Source organism: Pezoporus flaviventris, unplaced genomic scaffold, assembly GCF_033815535.1.
Source record: "Pezoporus flaviventris isolate CSIRO_AGI_PZ_B2104156 unplaced genomic scaffold, CSIRO_AGI_Pfla_v1 ptg000213l, whole genome shotgun sequence".
NCBI lineage: Eukaryota > Metazoa > Chordata > Aves > Psittaciformes > Psittacidae > Pezoporus > Pezoporus flaviventris.
In genome coordinates this window covers 14,610,177-14,628,412 of record NW_026892761.1, presented here as the reverse complement: position 1 = coordinate 14,628,412, position 18,236 = coordinate 14,610,177, and the positions used below count along the sequence as shown (strand labels likewise).

At 46.9% G+C, this 18,236-nt stretch overlaps 1 protein-coding gene across 2 annotated transcripts in view; it reads left to right on the top strand.

Moving 5' to 3' along the window:
- The window catches only part of TOP1 (DNA topoisomerase I), a 67,064-nt gene that overhangs the window by 39,687 nt on the left and 9,141 nt on the right, over nucleotides 1-18,236 (top strand). Inside the window, exons 4-13 of one of the 2 annotated variants that reach the window (XM_061441774.1) lie at nucleotides 550-676; nucleotides 1,256-1,314; nucleotides 3,919-4,014; nucleotides 5,031-5,106; nucleotides 6,099-6,196; nucleotides 10,413-10,528; nucleotides 14,540-14,661; nucleotides 15,312-15,434; nucleotides 16,811-16,998; nucleotides 17,621-17,765. In XM_061441774.1, coding sequence (XP_061297758.1) covers nucleotides 550-676; nucleotides 1,256-1,314; nucleotides 3,919-4,014; nucleotides 5,031-5,106; nucleotides 6,099-6,196; nucleotides 10,413-10,528; nucleotides 14,540-14,661; nucleotides 15,312-15,434; nucleotides 16,811-16,998; nucleotides 17,621-17,765 — 1,150 coding nt within the window. The remainder of the gene's footprint in view (nucleotides 1-549; nucleotides 677-1,255; nucleotides 1,315-3,918; nucleotides 4,015-5,030; nucleotides 5,107-6,098; nucleotides 6,197-10,412; nucleotides 10,529-14,539; nucleotides 14,662-15,311; nucleotides 15,435-16,810; nucleotides 16,999-17,620; nucleotides 17,766-18,236) is intronic. The other variant, XM_061441775.1, reaches the window with a different exon arrangement.

Here is an 18,236-nt window from a genome sequence, read left to right as displayed (position 1 = left end):
CTGCGGCATCCCTGCCCTTTCTGTTTGACTTTGCATGAGCACAAGGACACCACATCTCCTGTTTGCTCTGCTTTTTCCCATCTGTTTGGGAATAATAGAGATCAGCGGTTTTCTCTTCCAGTTCCTGAGGTGAGAGCTGCTACAGAGACAGACTGTTGTTGTCTGAGCAAAAGCTGACATTGACGGGACTGGCAGCTCTGTTCCAGTGACCTTTAATGTGGAATAGGAAAAAGAGGAGAAGCAAAGAGAGTGGGAATTGAACCTGGAATGTTGAGCTTTAAATGCAGGAGCTGTTGGCTCCCACAGCAATCCAGGCTGACGGGGCTTTCCTCGAGCAGAGCACTTGGCAGCTGTGGTTTTGTGGTAGCTCTTCCTCCCAAGGAGGATGGGGAACATGTGACCGGAGACTGGTGGATCTCCCTATCACAGTGGTCCTTTATTCTGTAGGGGTTGTAAGCATCAGAACCTGTGACTCTCCCCGCTGGAAGCTGTCTGGGTTAGTCCTGCCTCCCCCTGCTCCCCTCTCAACCACACTCTCTTGTCTTGCAGTGAGCACAAAGATTCCTCGGAAAAGAAACACAAAGACAAGGAGAAAACCAAACACAAAGATGGCAGCTCAGAGAAACACAAAGACAAACACAAAGATAAAGACAAGGAGAAGAGAAAGGAAGAGAAGGTAGGTGAATCCTGTAGGAGGGACAAGAGGATGGTTCTGGTCTCTTACCACGGAATGGGGCAAACTCCTGGGTTAAATGTAGTTTATACTTCCAAGATTTTATCAAACTGCAGTGAATTAGCCCAGGGCTAACCCCAAGACTTGGTCTGTGGAGTGCTGGGTATGAACTTGTCAGGGCTTTATCTGCAGGTATTGGGAGTGGAAACACCTCCACAGTGAAGCTGTGTCCGCTGACTCCACATTTCTTCCTCTGTTACTTTTCACTGCACCAAGCTTAGATTCAGAGACAAGGGAGATAAATCTGTTAGATGATGTTCATTCCGTGCAGGGACAAACTATACACTCAGCTCAAATCTACTGAAGAAATTTGAGGATCAGAAAATACTGAATTGACCAAGATTTTCATAAAATATTACCATTTTTGTGTGTCATGTAGGACACTGAAGGCTGCAGGGGATGAAGATATAGTCACAGTGCCCTTTGGTTCCTTTCCAAGTTAAATCTCCTGCCTGTGTTGCATGTTGGAAAACAAGGTGCTCTGGGCAGTGCTGTTTAGCAACTACTTCTTATGTTTTTCAGATGAAATCATCTTCTGGTGATATAAAAATAAAGAAGGAAAAGGAAAATGGTTTCTCCAGGTAAGAAATCAGGTCTATGATCTGTAAAAGGTGGCAGTTTGGCTTTTCTTAGGTGCTCAGTGTTGGACTTGGTCTCTGGGTAGATACTGGAACACTTTCAGCCCTTCCAGACGATGCATTCATCTCAGTTACGGTCTTGGTAATCAATCTGCCTACCTGATAGCTGCAGGTGGGAGCTGCTGGTGTCTGCCTGCACATGCTGGGTTTGTCCAAGTATTAAATAGGATTCCACTGAGGACACACTGAACTGTGGGAACACTGGTAGCTGGAGTAGAAAGAACCTTTGTTGCAACATTAGTACTTGAAGCCTGCAGGCAGTCTTCTGGAGACAGGGCATTGTGAAGACAGCCCAGACTGCCTCCAAGTCTCTTCTCTAAGCCCGTACAGCCTAAAGCCTTTGCAGAGGAGTGATGAGTAAGGAGGGTGCTTGTGTAAAATCAGAAGTACCTGCAGAAAATGCCTAGGTGCCTAGTCTGCTGAATTCCTGCTCCTGACAGAGCCTCCTGGACTTCAGTGTGGTACCAGGCGTCACCAAGTAGTCCTATTAAAAACCTGAAGTGAGCACTTAATACAAGAGTACATTTTTAATAGTTAACCACTAAGATCTCTTGTGACTTGTTTTAAATCCAGCCATCAGTTATTTTTAAGGCGGTAAATCAGGTGCACTGACTTACTGGAGGTCTGTGCAGTGGTGGCTGCATGTGCTTTCAGTCGTGTCCAGTTGTACATACCCACTTTCTGTGGCTGCAGAGAGGCTGGGAGAAGCCCCCAGTCTGATCCATGCCTGTAGTTATTCTCTGTGTTTTGAATGTGCCCTGTTGACATGAGTTCTCCTCTTGACGCCAGTTCTTCCATCGAGCTAATTCTAACCCGCAGTCTGTGGCTGTCTGAGGCGCAGGGACGAGGCGCCCTCTCCAGGCCTTGCTGGGGATGCTCTGGAAGCACAAAGCGATGACATCCCATTGTTCCATGGTGTGGGAGCCAGCTAATAATAATTCTTTGTAGCCTCTGCTGCTGAGCAGCATTTCACATGTGAGCTAATCTTACCGGGGCCATTGGGTGCTGTCATAACTGGGTCCTCTTTACGTGCAAGAGCATTGTCTGCTGTGTTTGAGGAAAGCCTGGAGGAGCCATCACAGTTGTGCCTCCCTCGGGGCTAAAAGCTGCCTAAGAGCAAAGTAATGATCTTCTTCTTTTTCCCTGCTGAAATATCCTTTTACAAGATGTTCTCACTCAGATGGTTTTTATTTTCTTCCTTAAGACTTGGTCGGATGAGCAATGCTACAGTCTCGGAAACAAGGCAAGTCAGGGTTCAGCTTGGTCACACAGCTCCTTTCTTTTAATAACCACACTATTTCCCTCTATTACAAAACGTTGTGAAATGTTTCAGTGTTAAAATAGATGAGATAAAATTCCTGCAGCAGCTTCAGCAACAGTAGCTCTGGATTCCTGCCTGGAAGGGAGACCAAATGAAATGGGATAAATACCTCTTTTTCCATCAGTGTTTTGCAACTGTCTCTGTGCTGCAGACTCGTGTCTGAGTTAATCAGAGGCAGTGCCACAGAAATGGCTTCTTAGAGCAGCACGTAGCCACTTCCCCTGAGCTGCATCTGCCAGCACTGCAGAGCTTTACAGCTGTGAAGAAGCAGACTGCTTGTTCTGCTTCATGGACACATCACCAGCTAAAATCAGGCTCCAGAATGTCTCTTGCTGACTGCAGTCTACAAAGCAGAATGCTGCTGCTTTTTTTTAATCCCACTTCATCCAATGGCCGAGTCCACATGTTGACTTGGAAAGTGAGTCAATTGGAGCTGCTTGAATATGAATAGGAAAGCCCAAGATGGCACTGTTACTTTTTCTACCTGCGTGGAGCAGCACTAAGTGCTTCACAGTGTAATTTTGGACTCTGAGACATGTTTCTCTTGATGAAGATAAGTGAAATATGTCTGTGAGGTCTCAAAACAATGAGTCTGTTTAAAGGGATAGTGTCTCTTGCTTGCAGATTCTTATTCCTGATGTCTTGGGACATTACAGCTAAAAAAATAACCTGATGTCTATGGTGTGTTGAGAGGGATGGGATTGTATCTTCCCACAGTTGGCCAGTGAGAAGAGATGGATCAGTTGAACCTTGCCAGACCTTTGTTTCCTTTTCTGGGTTTCACAAGCCTCATTATTGAGTTGGCAAAAGATTCAGAGGAATGGCTTTCAAATCTTTGCTTAGTTGATAATCTTCTCTCTTACCAGGCTTGATGACGGTATTGAGTTGAAACTAAATGATGTACGCGTGCATTTCAGTTTTGGCTTAAGGATAGTTGAAAGGGCTGGAAGCTGCAGTTGTTTTTACTCAAAACCTCAAAGAACTGCAGTGAAGTCTGAGCAGTTGGAGTTGATCTTGGTGTTGCTTGAGAAATGGCAAATATGGAGAACAGGGAGTGACTCTTTCTGTTGTCTGTGGATGCTCAGAGAATGACACACCTCAGGTCTTCGGGCTCTTCCAGGACTGGAAGATGTTGCAGATGGGAATTTCTCAAAACTGAGTTGTCGCTGGTTTCCAAGAGACTTCTTCTTCAAAGCTAGAACCACCTCTCTTTGCTTCTTTTGTAGTCCACCACGTATTAAAGATGAGCCAGATGATGATGGGTTTTATACATCTCCTAAAGAGGACTCCAAACCCCTGAAGAGACCTCGAGAAGACGATGAGTAAGTGCCATGGGCGCTGGTGACTTGGGTGCTTGCCTTTAGTTTCAGGAAGATAATATTGAGGGGGGTGGTTGGAGGTCTGAGACCAGGATTCTGATCCTGTTACAGGGTTTCTGAGCAGGGCAGGAATGGTATTTGTGGTGTCCAAGGTGGCATAGCGTTACTAACACACCTTCTGCAGGTGGTGCTGTGAAATGTTGCAGAGGTGGTAAATAGAATCATAGGATAATGATAAATAAAACCCCCAAACTCCAGAAGGTAGGTAAAGAGATCAGTGAAGATTGTGAAACCTGAGGTATTAGTGCTGGTTAAGTGGCTTCAGTGGTCTCTGTCGAGTGAGGAGATGACTGCACAAGGGAATAAAGCGTCAGCCTGTTGTTGGTGGGAGGTTTGCCTGCACTGCTTGGTGTGATTCACCTACACCTGAAACGTGTCATGGGTTATACTGAGGAGCACACATAATGTTTGCTGGTACAATGACCCACCCTAAAGAATAAAAGCCCAGCTCCATCCCACTCATCTGTCACCACCTGTGTGCATCCAGCTCCTTAAGATAGTGTGACCCCATTAGCAGTCTGGAGGTAAGAGGTGGGAAGGGTTTAACCATGGTGACATTCTGTCCCTGGGTGGTATTTCTGTTTCCAGGAGGGATGGGTGTGACACCTCTTCTTTTGTGTAATCATTGCTGCCTTCTGCTGAGTTTTGGTGACCTCCCATCTCATGTCTGCAATGGAAAGATTAAGAATTCGCCAGTAGTTAATTTTGCTATTGTTTAAACTGGTGGGGGATGAGAAAAGTGAGCCTCGTGGGCAGATCCCAGACCAATGACTGGGAAAGGAGTTGAGGGTGGAACATGCCACTAAGCTTTTGCCCATTTATCGCATCCCTGGTGGCCACCCATCACTGGTGGCTACTCATGCTTCTGAAGCAATTCCTCATCAATGAAGATGTATGAGTCTGTGTATGACTTCTCTTTATTTGATCATTTTCATCAGCTAGTCTGTGTGTTCTTGCAGTGCTGACTACAAACCCAAGAAAATCAAAACAGAAGACATCAAAAAAGCAAAGAAAAGGAAACAAGAGGAAGAAGAGGTAACACGAAAGATGAGTTTGTGGTCAAAAAAAAGCAAGTTGGTGTTGGATTATGTAGAGCAGGGGTAATCTGATTCATGAGTGAAGAGGCAGGGGCCAGCCTGGGACAAAGGTGCATGTGGCAGGTCCCCACCTGTAGTGCGGATTAACTTGTCTGAGCTGTTTTGTATAAGTAGCCAGGAGAACTTTTCCTCTCCCACTCTTAAAACACGATGGAGAAGGTGCCTCCAGGTTGTCAGCACGTTCCAGGCAATTCACAGTCCTCCTGTTGAGTAGCTCACAGAAGATAGAGGAGCCTCACTGATGACATCTGGTAGTTGCACAGATGATGTAGCACAGTGCAGAAGCAGAGGAGATGAAACTGAGATGAACTGCTAAAAAGATGCTTAAAGCTTTTAGACAGAGCCTGGGTTGGAAATGTCTTTGGAGAGGGACTTGGCCCAGAGGTTATCCATCATTTGAGACCAACAAACTACACTCCACATCTAGCAAAGCTGCCTTTGTGAGGCACATGTTGCAAGCACCTCCTGGCCACAAGGCTAATTTTCCCTTCAGTGAAAGTGTCTATACAGTGATCTTACACCAGCAGGTTTCCAGAAGCCTCCTCACAGTGGTGCAGGTGAGCTCTGTAGCAGCTGCCAGACTGGGTACACTGATGCAGGCCAAGGAGGGTGTTTCTGTAACCAAGCAATCACATTACTATGGCCCAGACTTGCCACCTATCAGGTGAGGCAGAATAACTGACTGTGTGCACTTAGCATGTCCCAGGTATAAAATAAAAAGAATGTGACTTAACCCAGAAGTGGGACATCAGCAGTTCAGCTTGACAAGATGATCAAAGAGCTTATTTACATGGTGAGGCCACAGGAATTCAGTTATCTGTGATCAAAAACTTATATACCCCAAGAAACAGTCTTTTAGGTTTAAAGCATGTTTTCAGGGAGAGGGGAAATACAGTCCCTGGTTCTAACAGATTCTTCCTTGTTTTGCAGGACAGCAAAGCAAAGAAAGACAAGAGCAAAGATAAAAAAGTCCCTGAAGCGGACAAGAGAAAGAAGCCGAAGAAAGAGGAGGAGCAGAAGTGGAAATGGTAATTATATATCAGTGATGGAGGCTGCTCTGCACCTGGGCTCTCCTCACTTCCCGTGCTGAGGAAGCACTTCTGGCTTCCTCTTCCCTCGATTCATGAGGATTTGTTCAGAATAATTGGCTTACCTTCTGGTAAGCTCTAAACGGACATCTCAGTCACTGTGTTCATCCTCTGAAACAAGAAAGAAGCTTTTTGTGGGGTTGTTCTTTGCCCTCCCTCCATCTACTGTATGTAGAGGCTACCTGTAATTAGCACCATTAGTATTGTACCCATAGCCTGCTCCTTGCTGACACTTTTCAGACCTATATGAAAACTTGTAGGCTTGGGGATATCAGCAGGAATATATAAAGAAGTGCAGATGTGTTAACTAGTGTTTGATAGTGTTCTGTAGAGGGTATAACATGAGTGAGTGTCCATCTTTTTATTCTAGCTGCGTGTCAGCTCTGTGCCTCCCAGAGCTGCTCCTGCCTCTGAGGTCAAAATGACGGTTGGGTCAAGCGACCGGTTAAACTTGGGCTGTTTGGAAATGACTTTTGCAAACAAATTTGAACTGGAAAGCACACTTTGTCCTGCCCAGGGTCCCACAGCGACACCGCAGAGCAGCTGAAGTTGTGCTTTCACTCACTCTTACGTGTTTTTAGAACCTTGTTTAAATACATGTGTGCTTTCTGGTTCCTTTGGAAACCAGGCCTGAGCTGCGTCACTAGTGCTCTGTGTAAGAAATGTGCTGGGTTGGTCTTAGATATCCACAGTGACTTAAGCTACTGTTACATTGAGGAGCTGTTACTGGTGTGTTTGGAAGTTTGGATGTTGGCGCTTCCCTCAGTTTAATGCATCTTTAGTTTTCAGGAGCACGTGTGTTTTCTGCACTCCTGTAATCTCCTGTGATGTATTTTAGGACCTTTTGGGGATGATGTTTACAGGAGTGTTTCTTGTATTTTTAATAGACTTGTTGTGTTGCCTTTGCAATCTTAGTCCTTTCAGAGTCACTGTTTTACCCTTTTATCATCACTCTTACTGATCCGCCTTTAAGAAGAAAAATTCTTCTGTTGTGTTTATAGTCTTTGCTTATTTCTCTGATTGTCACAGCTTCTTCAGAACATCAGCACTTGCATGGCTTTTCATGCTTGTGTTCTGTTAGAAATGTGGGTTTCAGGCACTACCCCAAAACTATCCTGGGTTTTTTTACTGAGCGCTCCGCTTTGTTCTCAGCCCTTTGACACAGTATTTTTCATGTGCTTTGCCATTAGCAAACCACAGGGACACGAAGCAAGTGGAAGCTACAGAAGGTCTCTATAAGCCTTAATCTGTTGTCTTTCGGGCTTTGGCTCAGCTGCTCTTGCTGGTTCTGTCTAACTTAATACTCTGTTTTCCCAGCTCTCTTGTATTGTAGTCTGTATCCTTCAGCAGCAAAGCTGTACTTGGAAGTTGTCCTGCTCCCCCTCAGCTGCCTTGGCAGCAGAGCCCCAGGTAGCTCTGTCGAGCTCTGTGATCGCTTCCTGCTGAGGAGAGCTGCCTTTGAAAGCATGTGCTTCAAAACCTCGCAGTAGGTACCTGCATCCTTCTGCTGATGTCCTGTCATCCATCTGCAGCTTTGTACAGTGGGTCTTTGCTGGACAGGGTTTCATCTGCACTTCACTTCCGTCTCTTAAGGGCATTTGGTGTTCATCTGAGTCAATTTGCTGGGTGTCTGGTACCTCACATGCTTGCCTTGAGCATTTCCCTCCTCACTTCTGTGAATACTTGATGCTACACATTCCCAAGGCATTGGCCTCATTCATCACCATGTGGAGCTCTTTTAGAGGTCATTTTCACACCCTGTTGGTGTGTGAAGAATATGTGATCCAGAAGGATACCTTCCGAGCACTTCTCCCACCTTGTGTTACAGCAAGTTCATTTCTTTGGAATAACATATCCCTGAGGTATATTCTGCTTTGGTTTTTTTTTTCCTTAAGAATCTTCTCTATTTTCATTTCACTTGAAAACCCTCCCCAAGCCTGTCTTCCTGAGCACCCTGGCATCCTTGGAAAGGTTTGATATGGGATTTAATCGAGGAAGCTGTTAGCACAGTGTGTGCTGATGTCAGTAATGCAGTATTCCTGACAGGCAGCATTCTCCTCACTCCCACAAAAGCATGTGTAGAACGTTGCTTTAGGAGGAGGAGCTGCCCTGGGCAGTGCTGCTGTAAATGCTTTGTTTAAAACCAAAGGAGTATGAAAAATTGACCAATCTCAGGAGGCTCACTTGAACCTTTTGTCTAAATGCTGCTGTACAAAGCTTAGGAAGGTGGAAGTGGGATTGGGATGGTTTATGATCTTTGTGTGTCAACCTGCTCTAGTGGAAGGTGTTCCTGCCTATGGCAGGGAGTTGGAACTGGATGATCTTAAGGTCCTTTCCCACCCGAATCATTCTGTGGTTCTTGCTTTCTGGTGGCTTTGGGCTTAGAAACCATCCCACGGATCCCATGTGTCCTCATAGCCCTCCCAAAAGGCACAGTGTGCTTCAGCTCTCTGTTTAGACTATTACCTTTCTAGTACTCCTTTTACATGTGTCCTTTGTACAAGGACAGGGTAGAGAAACAGGATTTCTCATCAAGTGAATACAAGAGTGATGAATCTTCCAAAGCCGCAGACCTGTCCTGTAAGAGTAGTAGCTACTTCGAATCATCCCCTCGTTCTTTCTTACTGGAGTAAAACCATTCAGTGTCAGAGAGGATCACTGTGTTCTGGCTGGGAGGAGAGGAGAACGGTTTCAGTTCATTTTGCTGAGAGCAGCTTCTGGGTGGAAGAAGTCAGGCCTGTGTTTGACAAAACATTTCCATTTGTAGCTCTAATGGATTTCAGAAACAGTCCATATGAATGTAAATATTAGGGATCTAAAGTTCAAATGTCACTATTAGGTCCTTGTATCAGCATAGTTTACTCAAGCCTTCCTCTCAGGTGGGGACTGCGATCTGCCGGGCAGCTTTTGTGCTGAGAGTTGGGATTTGTGAGCTCTGCTGGGGAAGTTGTTCCTGTGCTTCCCATACAAAAAGGCAGGTCTGCTGCTGCGGTCAGGAATGTGCCTTTCTAACTGCAGCCAAGTGCTGCGTCCCAGGCAGTTGGCTTTGTGCAGGCACCAGTGAAGCATTTTGAGTGTCTTGTAGCAGGAGCTCTTTTTCCTGTTATCCTGGCAGGGATGAAGTGTTGCATTGGTGTGTCCCTATTCCTGGGACACATGTAGGATATGTACATCTTTTCCCAGCTGCTGTTGTACCCAGAGTGGGGCTGCTCCATAGGGCTGGCACTAGAGGGAAGCTGAAACCCTGTTTTTATTGTCTTGGCTGCTCAACAGAGTTGCATGGGCAATTCAGAGGCTGAATGCAAGTTGGTTGATCACTAAGGTAGAACAGCTTTTTTCTGCATGGGATCCTGTGCCAGCAGCATGGAGCAGTGATGTTCTGGTGATCATGAAAGGAGTGTGGAACCAGTGGCTTGGGCGGAGGGTGCCAAGGGTGATCCTGGGAGGTTGTTCCCTTGCAGCACAGGAGTGGAGATGCCCGGTGTGTGACACGAGTGCAGCATGTGCACAACATCTTTAGAGAGGTGCTTTAAGGCAGGTTTACAGTTTTCCAGTGCTGCTCTGCTTTTCTTCAAGTATGCTTTTCTTACCCAAGAACTGGAATGAATTTCACATGACAGAGCAGGTTTTAGGCTTTCTTGTCCAAGCAGGTTTGTTCTCAGTTAAGTTGTAAATGAACATCTGGTTCTTTATCTCTGCCCTTAATGGCAGACTTGGCCCCATCTGAAAGCAGCTGCGTAACACTACAACTGCTTGCCTTTGCTGAGCAGGCATGCTGGCCCTGCTGGGAGATCACAGCTGGTTCTCACTGGGCATGATCCCAGCTCTTTTATGATTGACTTCCTCATTTTCTTAAGTTCTAAGCTTTTTCAGCTGAGGGATTCAGTGACAAGAGCAGCAGTGGGAGGTGAGGAGCATGGTGTCATCAGATAACCTGTGACCCAAGTGTCCTGTGCGTGGACGTGGCTGTGTTCTTTTACAAGAAGGAGAGAGGGGAAAAACAAAGTCATGGTAGAGAGTGCATTGCACACTTGTACCTGGTCTGTGCCTGGCAAGGCTGTGACTGCTTGCTGATTATCATACTCTTATACCCACATAGTAATCAAATGAAGACCAGGAGCTTAAAACTGTATTGGTTTCTATTTCTCTTTTGAAGGTGGGAAGAAGAGCGCTACCCTGAAGGCATTAAATGGAAGTTCCTAGAGCACAAAGGTCCTGTATTTGCTCCACCATATGAACCTCTGCCTGAAAATGTCAAGTTTTATTACGATGGTGAGTTACTCCATGTTTCCACTTGCTGTGAAGAGAAGTAAACTTTCCCAGGGTATTGTGGTGGTCTTCCGGGGACTGAGAGATGAGGAGGTGGTTTTACTTCAGTGGTTACCTTAAAAGAAGTTCCCCCAGCAGTGAAGGAACAATGTCTGGAAGCAAAGGAGCAGCCTGCTGGATTCTGCTAACCAAGCTGACATGGAGATGGACTTATTCTCACTCCCTTACAGTGGTAAATCTCTCAGGTTACTTAACACTGTGAGCGTGTCTTACACCTGCAAGTAGCAGTGTCTAACGGTAGAGTACGTAATTGTAGCTACTTCATCACTGGTCACCTTTAAGCTTGTTTAACTTTATTAATTGGAGCTTCCGTCATCTGTGATGAAATTCGTGGTCATTTGGGGGCGTGAGACAATTGAATTGGGATACAGATGAGCAGAATCTTGTAGGAATGCATGGGATGAGCCTGGCATCAAGGACACAGTCCTCTGGTGTCAATTATGGTCCCACTCACTGAGCATGTTGTGTGATAGAACTAATTGACGTGGGTTTCTAACCCACTGGTCTGGATGGTTGTTAGAGGCTCCTGTGGAAGGGATTACACAATGTGATGCCTGCTGGAGACCAGGTGTGATGACCCGTGTGCTTCCTTCTCGTGCTGTGATCATGTTAAATGAAGGAGCACATTAACCCAGGACTGAATTAAGTGGGAGGCATTTGAATGGATGAAAACCTCATTTTTGGTGAAGGGGACATCTGGAACTCTTCCCGGAGCAATGTGCTGCTTTCATGTGACATGACACAGTGCTTTTCAGTGCTGAGAAAGAGGCGGCGTTCATTTTCAACAACAATCTAGTGAAGCAAGTGTATTGCATCCTATTATGGGCTATCTCCAAGCAAGCAGCACAGTGGGCAAGAGTGTCTACCAGGTTCTTTCTTAGGGTTTGATAAGAATTTGATACGAAGTTGGATTTCCCCTCCTCCACTGAAGAATGTGTGATATCTGGAGAAGAGGAGGAGATTGCACTGTAGCTATTGCTTGAGTGCAGGCAGCAAGAACCTCCTATCTGGCTGTGTATTTCACAAAGCCTCTAGGAAATGCATGGATTTCTGCAGCTTCTGTCTCTGTCATGGCAGAAATTAATCAATTGGCTCAACAATTATGGGATGGAATGGGGGCAAGGCTGTCTTCCTTGAGAAACTAGGTTTACCCTGCAGCTGCTGAGAGCTGCTCTCTGCTCCCCAGGCATTGTCTGGTGTCAGGATTTACCCCAGGCTAACTTGTGGAGCCCAGGTCACACTGTGGCTGCCCAGCCAGCTGCCAGCTCTCACTGGAGGGGTCTGTCCCTTTCCTAGTGACTGCACTGTGGTGAGATCCCTGCTTCCATGCACCCTCAGCGGGTTTGGTGATGACACTGAGCTGTGTGGTGTGGTTGACGTGCTGGAGGGAAGGGTTGGGATCCAAAGGAACCTGGGCAGGCCGGAGAGGTGGAACCGTGTGAACCTCATGGAGCTCAGCAAGGCCAAGTGTAGGGTCCTGCCCCTGAGTCGGGGCAGTCCCAGCACAAACACAGGCTGGGGGAGACTGGATGGAGCAGCCTGAGAAGAAGGACTTGGGGTGTTGGGTGAGAAGCTCCCCATAACTCAGCTTCAGTGTCCGCTTGAGCCCAGAACCCCCTCGTGTGCTGGGCTGCACCCCCTCAGAGAGGGGATCCTGCCCCTCTGCTGCGCTCTGGGGAGACCCCCCCTGTAACCCTGATCCAGCTCTGGGGCAGCAGCACAAGAGGGATGTGGAGCTGTTGGAGTGAGTGCAGAGGAGGCCACAGAGACGCTGCGAGGGCTGGAGCAGCTCTGCTCTGGAGCCAGGCTGAGAGAGCTGGGCTGGGTCAGCCTGGAGAAGAGAAGACTCCTGAAGGGGAGACCTGAGAGCAGCTCCAGTGCCTGAAGAGGCTGCAGGAAAGCTGGAGAGGGGCTTGGGACAAGGGATGTAGGGACAGGCCAAGGGGAATGGCTTGAACCTGCCAGAGGGGAGACTGAGCTGAGCTCTTAGGCAGAAGCTCTTCCTTGGGAGGGTGCTGAGGCGCTGGCACAGGGTGCCCAGAGAAGCTGTGGCTGCCCCATCCCTGGCAGTGTTCAAGGGCAGGTTGGACACAGGGGCTTGGAGCAAGCTGCTCCAGTGGAAGGTGTCCCTGCCCATGGCAGGGGGTTGGAACTGGATGAGCTTTAAGGTCCCTTCCAACCCAAACCAGGCTGGGATTCCATGACTTGAACATAATGACTGCAGCAGCTGCTGCTGGTGCAATAGCAGAGGCAGTGAAGAAGCAGCCAAAGCTGTATCTTAAGGTTTGATGATTGAGTGATGGTTGGCTAACAAGCACTGCTCATACCCTGGAAGTGGCTTGAACTTGCCTGTTTATCTGTACCAGGGGCAAGGTGAGAGTGTAGATGGTGGTGCTGCATTTCAGTCCTGGCCCATGTGGTGTCTCTCCTGCTCCTGATGTCCCTCTCTGATTTTCAGTTGTTGAGGCAGGTTACTGATATTCATGACTGGAATAAACCTCATTTTTTTTACACCCCAGTCACCAAGAGCCTTTTGAAAGCTTTCTAAAAAGGAGGAAACTGAATCTAGTGCAATAAATTCTAAAGTGATTAGAAAAAGGGGACTGAGCCTTCAGCTGCTTGGGTACAATACCGGTCATTTTAGCCCCATAACATGTTACCGACTTGATGGCCTCTCTTGAGCTGGACTCACAGCCTGGAAAAGTGTTTGCCTTCCCCCATTTCCTGTTACAAGCAAATAAATGCTGTATTTTAGGTTGCAGCTTAAAAATTGGCAGAGTTACTGTTGCTTTAATGTGGAATGCGCTCAGATTGTTGGGAGGACCCTTTGCTAAGTCCTGTTTTATGAGGACTTGCAGATCTTAAGGCTTTCTGGCTGACTCCCATGCTTTCATATGGGCCATGATGCAACCTTTCAAACACGTAGTAAATCAGAAGTGGGGTATTGTTTCCCAGGAGCACAGAGGCAGCAGTGCTGTTCCTGTGTTCCCCTTTGTGCAGTGCAGTGAGCGTTACAAAGTCCCCAGGTGCTGCCTGCCTGCACAGTGGCACTTCAGACACTTCTTGCAGCTAGCTGGAGATGTGAGCTGCATGCAGAGTCGTTCCCGGGGATCACTGCCACTTCCCGTGTCGGCAGGAATGTGGTCTGGGTACCAAAAAGGTGCTTGATGGGGATCCATGGCTTCTATGTCACTGCAGTCTCTTTTCCTTGTGTTCTGTGATCTTCCCTCCCAGCATTTCCACTGTGCACTGCACTCTTGCAGATAAGCTGAAATGTGACCTCTCCATTCACTGAAAGCTCCCTCTGTCTTTAGAGTGACAGAGGCTGCTGAGTCTGGTCTGGAGGCACAGGAGGGCATTCCTGCAGCAGAGGGAACCATTGCCCTGCAGTGAAGGAGGGTTAAATATTTGGCATCACTTTACAGCCTATTCGCGGTATATCCATAGGAAGGGCTCTTCCTGGCTAGAAACAACTGAAGGCTAGAAGGGGTGTTCCAGAGCGGAGCCCCTCTGTGGGTAAAGAGGAACACAGAGACTGTATTTCCTTTAGGTCTGAGTGCTGGAATGTGAAATGTGATAGAACCTTGTGCCTCTTTCACTTCAAACAGCAGATCCACACCACTGGGGTGTCCCACATGGGCTTTTCTGCAGGAGGCCTTTTCCCTTTCCTGCCCTGCGTCTCTCAGCCCGCTCTCACTGCAGATTGCTGTTGCTTTTTTGTGATGTTTGGATTCCAGAGGAAACCTTTCTCCAAATGTTTATGATGAAAGTCAAGCAATTGTGCTCCTCTGTTTCCTTTGGCCATCCCATTTGCTCTATTATGCAACGTTTTTAAGCAAAACCTCCCTGTGGTAAAAATAGAGAGTCCTTTAAAGTAGTTATTGTGGCCTCTTGCTGGCTTCAATTCCTGGTTTGTGTTTGCTTTAAAAATGGAAATCTTTTCTTTCTTCGTAGGTAAAGTCATGAAGCTGAGTACCAAAGCAGAAGAAGTTGCCACATTCTTTGCAAAAATGCTTGATCACGAGTACACTACAAAGGAAATCTTCAGGAAAAACTTCTTCAAAGACTGGAGGAAGGTATGCACATAGTCCTGGTGCAGTGGCTCTGCATGGCCAGGGTCCCCTCGGCACCAGGCAGGGAAAAGGGACAACTGCTCCATGCACGGGAAGGTTCACTGTAGCTGTGAGTTTTCAGTTCATCTGGAGCTTCACCACAAGGACCGTGTCATAAATACTTTCTAAACCAGCCAAGTCATACTTCTCCCAACCCAATTTGCTTGTTCTGTACGACATGGGGTATAACTCTTATGTTACTTCCCTTGTTGAAGAGCCAGCTTTATATTCGAAGGAAACCCCTTCCAAAGACCTAGATCTCAGAACTTCACCTCAGTCATCAGCTGTGAGATCAAACCCTGGGATCAGGTGATGCAGTTTTCCTAGGTGGATTACTGGATTTGTCTCCCTATGCCTCAATAGTCCCAGCCACTATTCAGTGAGAGCACTCTGGGAGGTGGAGTGGCATTGCCCCGTGCTTGCAGAGATCAGACTGCAGGAGGACCAGCACACCACGTGCTTGGGTTCTTGAGCTTCTTGCTTTGGCCTCAGCTAGAAGCAGCATGTGCAGGAGTTTGGGGGTTTATTGTGAGAACCTGTCTGTGGGGTAAGTTCTACCATGTGTAAAAACTTAGTGTGTATGCAAACTGAATGTGCTCCTTTCTTTCTGCAAGGAAATGACCCCTGAAGAGAAGAGCACTATCACCAGCCTCAGCAAGTGTGACTTCACCCACATGAGCCAGTATTTCAAAGCTCAGGCGGAAGCTAGGAAACAGATGTCCAAGGAGGAGAAACAGGTATGGGAGGGAATTCTAGGAGACATCTTGCTTCTTAGCTGGCTTGTAAACATCTTTATGTAATCATTCCTCTGCCTGCATTGCTGCCTGTAGGTCAGTGTTCACTAGCTTTCATGTGAACTGTCAGAGTCATTACTGTGCAGCCCAGGTATGGCAAAGCACAGCTGAATCTTCATCCTGACTTAAAATGATACTGCTAGGGCTAAGGCTCCTGATCAAGAGAATGAGAGGTACTGCCTCCACTGGAGCCTTAGTCCCTGGCCTGCAGTGAACAGCAGACACTCAGTTAAGGACAGATTATAATTTTAGAAGCTTCTTGGGTCTGGAGGACGGAATTTGGGATGGTGGAGGGGATGCAGCAATGATATTAGTGATTAAAATGAGAGAACAAATCGTAAATACCAGGTAGTGCAGTTTTCTGAATAAGAATAAACTCTGTTTTTCAGTTGGAAAGCTACAGTGGCTTGTGGGGAGAGAATGAAATGACTGAGATTCCTGCAATGGAAGTTAGAAACTCGCCCCAAGTTCTCTTTTGCAATGCTTCAGTCATTGTCCTTTGAACAAGGGGCCTGGTAGCTTGGAATCATGGCCTTTGGGGTCAGAGGAGTCCCACCAAAATAGAGAACCCATGTCTTACTGCTGCTTGCATTTGATAAACATGGGGTGAGCCCTTCTCAGTTGCTGTCTGTGGTAGTTGCTGTGAGGAAGCAGCAGTGGTTTTCTATCTCAGATTCTTAGCTGGCGCCCCAGTGCTGTCTGTGGGTCAGATGTTTCATTTGAGCTGCGGTGTTTCTGTTTCTGTATAATCAGAGTTCAAGCACAGAGGTATGCACTGAAATCTCAGCGCATTTTTTACTTGGGAGCCTGTTTTCTGCTTACGAGCCCAGTTGCTGACACAGGCTGGGCATGCGGCAGACCGGAGACATTCCTCTGCCTGCGTTCCAATGCTGAGTTAAGACACTCAAGTCTGAGGTTTTACACATAAACAACAAGATGTAAAGTCCAGTGTCAAATGCTGAATAGAGACCATAAAGCAGCAGTACTGTGCTGGGGCTGCCCTTGTAGCTGTGATACGTGGACAGAGGTACTTGTCTCTGCTGGGGCAAAATTGTAGCTGTCTGCACCAGCACTGATCTGTTTCTCTCAAATACAAGTGTTCAGAGAGTTTTTCCACATTCTTTCCCTTTTCCCAGTTTGTTTGTGCTGCTTGCATTTTATGAATGCTTTTCTGGGCAGTCTGCTGCTCTGGGTGTTGATGCAGCACTTGGCATGATGAGGATCTGCTTTTGAGTTGGGTCTTCAGCATTAGTGTTGGCATGTAGAGATGTGTGTAGTGCTGGGTATACCAGGTCATCTTTGCTTTTGGCTTCTTCCAGAAAATCAAAGAGGAGAATGAGCGGCTACTGAAGGAATATGGTTACTGTGTGATGGACAACCACAAGGAGAGGATTGCCAACTTCAAGATTGAACCCCCAGGTCTCTTCCGAGGTCGTGGGAACCATCCCAAAATGGGCATGTTGAAGAGACGCATCATGCCAGAAGACATCATCATTAACTGCAGCAAGTGAGCACTGGGTGCTTCTCACCTTGCCTTTGCTTTCTAGATAGAATAGCTTCTGTTTTAAACCCCTGCATGGGTTGATAAGCGTGTACAGCACACATGCTGCTTATCTTAACTCTTACATGGATAAAAACCTGAGTCACACAAGCAAAGACTGAACAAGGCTATCAGGGGTTTCATGTAGAACTCTGTCAACATATTTTCTTCCTCATGCCTACAGCTTAATCTGCTAACCCAGCCTCTCCTGCTGGTATTTCCAGAAAGGAGTTTTCACCTAGGTAGGTTGCCATACTTTGTCTTCCTTGATGCTGAAGGCTGAGTTCTGCTGGGCTTTTCTTCAGTCTTGCCCTGATAAGTGTCCACTCTCTCACAGTGTGCACAGACCAAAGCTGGTCCCTGCAGGGTGTGCTCCCACTTATGTTACACACATCAGGCACACACTGATAGCAGTTACATACCTGAGATTTGACTGTTCACTTTGATTCATTGATTTCCTGCTTGCGGAACAAGGAGTGAAGTTGCCTCAGGCTTCTTCCCCTGTGCTTTCTTTGTGTGGTGGTATTTGTTACTTTCTTCATTCTGATGCTATGGAAGTCTCTTTAAATAGTTATTTACTGTTTTGCAGGGATTCCAAGATCCCTCCCCCTCCACCAGGACACAAATGGAAGGAGGTCCGGCATGACAACAAGGTTACCTGGCTGGTGTCGTGGACTGAGAACATCCAAGGCTCTATCAAGTACATCATGTTGAACCCTAGCTCAAGAATCAAGGTAAGGATCTACTTAAGTTCAGTGTTACAGGTCATGTCTCCAAGAAGCAAATGTAGCTGTTGGCTGGGACAGGGACAGGATGTAAAGCTGGCTTGTTTCGTCCTCCTCTGATTAAAAAACATAGAAAGTTTCTGTTCTTCTGAAAAGAAAGAAAAGAGTTCCTGCACAGGAGAGCAGATGGAATCTGGAGGATGGCAGCTGAAAGGCAGCATTGTGTCATTCCATGTAGAAATCTCTGCCCTGTGTAAATGTAAAAGGAAGCAATTTACCCAAGGACAGACTTGCTCTGGTGGATATTTCACCTACTTCTGGCCCTGACCGCCTCTGCCTGCTCAGGTGGTGAAGTTCTGACTATGGGCTGCTCATTTGTCAGTTGTAAAATGAAAGATGTGGCCAGGCTGCTGGCTGAGAAGGCTGTAAGGACTGAAGGAAAGCAAAGCCTGCTGTGGGAGCAGGTAACCAGTCAATGGA